Source organism: Oreochromis aureus, linkage group 5 (genome assembly GCF_013358895.1).
Source record: "Oreochromis aureus strain Israel breed Guangdong linkage group 5, ZZ_aureus, whole genome shotgun sequence".
NCBI classification, from domain to species: domain Eukaryota; kingdom Metazoa; phylum Chordata; class Actinopteri; order Cichliformes; family Cichlidae; genus Oreochromis; species Oreochromis aureus.
The window spans coordinates 2,844,412-2,848,950 of NC_052946.1; the positions used below are offsets into that span (position 1 = coordinate 2,844,412).

A 4,539-nucleotide genomic window follows, 5' to 3' on the forward strand; every position below is an offset into this window, starting at 1 on the left:
GAAAGCAATGCAATATGAAAGGGTTAATTTCATAACCAGGTTGTTGGCAATGGATACTGTAATATACTTGTTGTCATTTGAGACTGGCAACCATAATGAAGCTTCTAGTGAAGGTCTACTTTTACTTAATTGCGTCTAATTTCTTCTACTCATAGGCTTTGGTTCTGTCCCCAACCTTTTCTCCAGCATCCTGCAGCTCTTGTTGTAGGATCTTCCAACCCCCAACACTTTCACTAATGAGGTATCCAATATTTTTGTTATTATTGTTATTTTTCTTTGGTCACTAATAATTAATTTTTATTTGTAATTAACAAAGTATGTGGAAAAAAAGTCCCCAAACAGAGGGTGGTTACATGTCCAAATTTATTTATACAAAAAGCCATAAAAACAATTCACATAATTCACATAATGATTGACATAAGATTTACTCCCCTCATCAATCCAGAGATAGGTGATTACATTAAAACAATCACACAAACTGCAACAAATGTTTGACTGATTCACATCAACCAGTCATGTTCAAATACAGACACTTATGAACTACTCTTTACTCAAACATTGTGTAAACACACTTTATAATAAGTGATACCAAAAGACATGTAGTGCACATCTTTACTTTGTTAATGTGAAGCAACTTCACCTACATTTATTTCTCGCCGAGTTTTTTTGTTTTTCCAAACTTATCCTACACTAAGACACACAATGTTTTTTACATGGGAAAAAAAAAACAAAAAAGATGTTTATAGTGCTACAGTAGCAACAAATGAAGATGAGAGTCCTGCATCAACAAAAACAAGTAAATACCAGAGTAAAATCTGTTCATCTGTAAGAGGTTTGCTTTTTCAGCCTTTACTGTAGGTACTTGCACTCACAAGTATCTAAAACAATTTAAAAACATGTGAAACATCATATTGGTTCATAAAACCTACTAGAGCCATAAACACTGGCTTACATTTTCTGTAACACCTTCCTTTTAGAGGAAGTTAGTGTCTTAAACATTTGGGGCAGCAAGGATTTTTTCAGACAGGCAACATGGTTAGGCATTTATAGTTCCTGAACTACTGCTCTGACTGGCTTTTCAGTTCTTACCCACTTAGTGACTAATGTCTTACATAGCCATACCAATCTCCTCAATCTTCCAGCCACTGGAGTTTTTTCCAAACTTGTATACAAGCCTCCGGCCATCGACTCGCTCCAGAATCTCCCTCTTATAGTAATACCTGCAGGTGGAGAAGTTTCAGTTACTTGAAGTTCAGCACATAGCATGTGATCCCCTTCATCATCTGGTGCTCAGCTTAAAACAACCAAGCATTTTACATGTGAAGCAAAGAGTCTTAATGAGCCTGCCATAACAATTTTCTGACTTTTGTGACCTGGAGGAGCTATGTATCCAATACAACTCTGATTAGTTGGGCTAAAGTTGGGTTCATAGTTAAAGCAAAAGTATCTAAAAAGTATCTTAAAAGTGAAGAAGCTGTTACTGCAGCATGTGTTTTTAGCCTTGTCACAATATTTTCTGAATCATGTCTGATTCAAATATCTGATTAAATTGTTGAGATTGAGGAAGAAGTAAAGGAAGGGCTGCTACAAGAACTCACCTCATTGCACGGCTGAGCTTTTCATAAGTCATGCTGCTGTTTTTCTTCTTCTGGCCCCACATCTGAGCCACAGCCTCAGATTTGAGGAACTTAAAGACACCCTCACGGCGGTCCTCCCATTTCATTAGACCCTGATTCTTTTCTGGGTGGATCAGAATGTCTCTGATGAATTCCCACAGGTGAGTGCCACGAGGTGCTGAAGACAGTGGGATAAAATAAGCTAAATGTCTGTTTGCATGTGCATGCTGTATTAGCATAAAGCAAGCAAGAAGAAAAGATAAATATCTGTGGTCTAGTAAAGATGCAAAATAAATGCAAAATAGAATCTGTAAAATAGTTTCAGTGTTCAGATGCATGCCTACTGAAGCTGTTTTACATTATGAGTAAGACAACATTTGTGGGCTTACCATGTTTGTTTTTCTTTGGATTGTCATATATGTTGCTGCTGTGCTCTCTGCTGACTTTAGGAGGTCGCCCCCGTGGTCTTTTCAATCGGGACTCTCCTTTGTCTGGCTTAATGTGCGCTTCTGTTGATGAAATGGTGACTTGTCAGAAATGAATATAAATACAGGGAATGCAAATAACTTCAAATGTTTTTTGTTGTTGTTGTTGTTTTTTCCTGTTTACCCACTTGAAATCGGAGGGTAAGAGAACTCGGGGTCAGATTCACTGCTGCCAGACTCTGGTGAACCGATGCTTGGAAAGCCAAACATGCCAGCTGAATACATGAGAGATACGTTTTTGATAACATTCTTGAACTTGAGTGATAACAAGTCTTGACAAACATGAAGATAAAATACTAACTGTTGGAGGAGGAGCTGTACTCGCTGTCAGAATGATTATCAGACAGGTAGCCAGTGTCTCTCAGTGGTGTCATTGGTTCCATGGTCAGACTAGTCAGATCATAGTCATCCTGATAGTCAAATTCTCTTTTGTTGACAGCTTCTTCAGCTGTAAGTAGAAATTAGCAAGTCCACTTGTAAACTAGTCCACATAATATGTCAACTTTGAACATATCTGTACAAGATGTACCTTGACCAATTTTAATTGTGCTGAGTAGAGGAAAGTTTTGTCCAAGGTTGTCCAAGAAGTTGTCCAAGAGCTGACAGGTCTCGTTCAGTTCTTGTCCTGATAACATCTGCATCTCTGGGGGAAGGAAAGATTACGAGAAACAGTTTACATGTATTTTTCATACATAAAAATAATTCTTCCCCACATAGCTAGATGGTAAAAATACTTCAATTATGTGTGAATATTTACAGCTGTTACGTTCAGTAAATCGTTCCTGAATAACATAAGCATTTTACCAGGCATTTTGGTCTTGTGTTCCTGTAGACTCTGATAGAGGTGTGGGCCAAGCTGCACACCAAAGATCCCAATCATCTGTTCTCGGTTCATCTGGCAAAGGGTGGAGCCATCCATGGCACAGTTTGCCAGACTAAGGGTGTTTGCATCGAACTTGGTGCTCTCTACTTGGTCACTGATCCACTCCAACACATGATCTGCTGTCCAGTAATTAGGGCTGATCTGCCTGTACCCCTGACCTGCAGTGACAGCCAGGGATTATTTATTATTCCTTAGCTGTGCAGATACACAGTACACACTAAGCTTTAGCATAAATGTAGCATATTTTCATAAAACCATGACCTCAGTTCATACACATAGGTTTGAATGTTTGAATGTGACAATAAGGCATTTTTAGTTTAGCTTAACTCTGAAGCCGCTCTCTAAGGTCAAACAAATAGAGTGAAACTGTTTTAACCATGAGGTCACAGCATTCTTCTGTGTTGCGGTTGTGCTGAGTTAAACATTACTTGCCTGGTAAATCATTAAGTGAGTGCCTAAATAAGGTCAAAGCAAAGGTGAGCAAGCTGGCTGAAGTTTGAAAGAGAGCGTCTGTTTACCGTGAGATTAGTCTTTAGCTAAAACTAGACTGACCTGGTTAACTAAAGCTTCAAAGCCAAGAGACTTAACATTTTGAAAATCTTTTGTCTGACACAGATCAACCAAACAAGTGAATTGTATGACAGTGAAAGGTCAGAAATAACATGTCTCTTCTCACCACCTATGTTGGAACTGTATGCTGGATTGCTGATTTGCAGAGGACTGACGCTGGAAAGCATAGTGGTCTGCTGTTGCAGCACATCTGGCAAACCAGTCTGATACATGGTTAGGTTAGCATGAGTCAGAACAGTGCTGAGGCACGGCGATGACATGGAGACACTGTGAAATATAGAAAATGCTTGTTTACATACCAGAAAAACTAACAAACAGGAAACCAGCAAACAAAGCTTATTAAAAGCAGGATCATTGAAGCGTAAAGCGATTATTTTAGTTAGGTATGTATATAATTTACCTGATTACAACACTGGCCAAAATATGATGAAACAGAAAGACGTCCTAAGACAATCCAGTGTCAGGATTCTGCTTGGTTCTGCTGTTTGAGTACCACTGCCCTCTCTGCCTGCTGGAATCTCTGTATCCACGGCAAAAAAACGCACCTGCTTTTACCTTTTGAGCTTTATAGTTGTGGGGGATGGACTCAGGTAAATTCAGGGGAATTCCACCTGAACATGGCCACGCCTCCATTGCTACTCCTCCCCCACTTTCCTGAGAACTTGATCAACAAAACAAACCTGCCCTGCCTTTTACTCTCAGCTTATATTTCTACATCATATTTTGTACACTGACTGGGCAAGCTTTTATGGGTTTCTTTTTCCTTAGATTTTTGTTGCTTAACATTTCTTTTGTTCCATTACAGTTCTTACTCTAGGTCCCTTTTAAAGTACTTATGTTTTTAGTACATTTCTACTGTTTTTGAACTAACTTGACATATTTACATGTCAAGGTATTGACATAGACACGTTTCACATCAATGAGGAAGGGGTGTGTGTGATAGACATTTGCAAATAGTCACAATCTAAAAATAGACACAAAGAGG

At 38.8% G+C, this 4,539-nt stretch overlaps 1 protein-coding gene across 2 annotated transcripts; it reads right to left on the reverse strand.

Annotated features, from left to right (window-relative positions):
* Window positions 1-344: 344 nt before the first annotated feature.
* On the reverse strand, window positions 345-4,104 carry elf3 (E74-like factor 3 (ets domain transcription factor, epithelial-specific)). 2 transcript variants are annotated; one of them, XM_031733291.2, is made up of 9 exons: window positions 3,955-4,104; window positions 3,664-3,821; window positions 2,906-3,142; window positions 2,631-2,744; window positions 2,403-2,549; window positions 2,230-2,316; window positions 2,006-2,125; window positions 1,599-1,794; window positions 345-1,220 (listed from the first exon to the last, which is right to left on the reverse strand). In XM_031733291.2, the coding sequence occupies exons 2-9, from the start codon at window positions 3,812-3,814 to the stop codon at window positions 1,109-1,111; spliced, it is 1,164 nt and encodes a 387-aa protein (XP_031589151.1). In that variant the 5' UTR covers window positions 3,815-3,821; window positions 3,955-4,104; the 3' UTR covers window positions 345-1,108. The 2 variants fall into 2 exon arrangements, with proteins under 2 accessions (XP_031589151.1, XP_031589149.1); XM_031733289.2 differs by having other exon boundaries at window positions 3,661-3,821.
* Window positions 4,105-4,539: the final 435 nt, after the last annotated feature.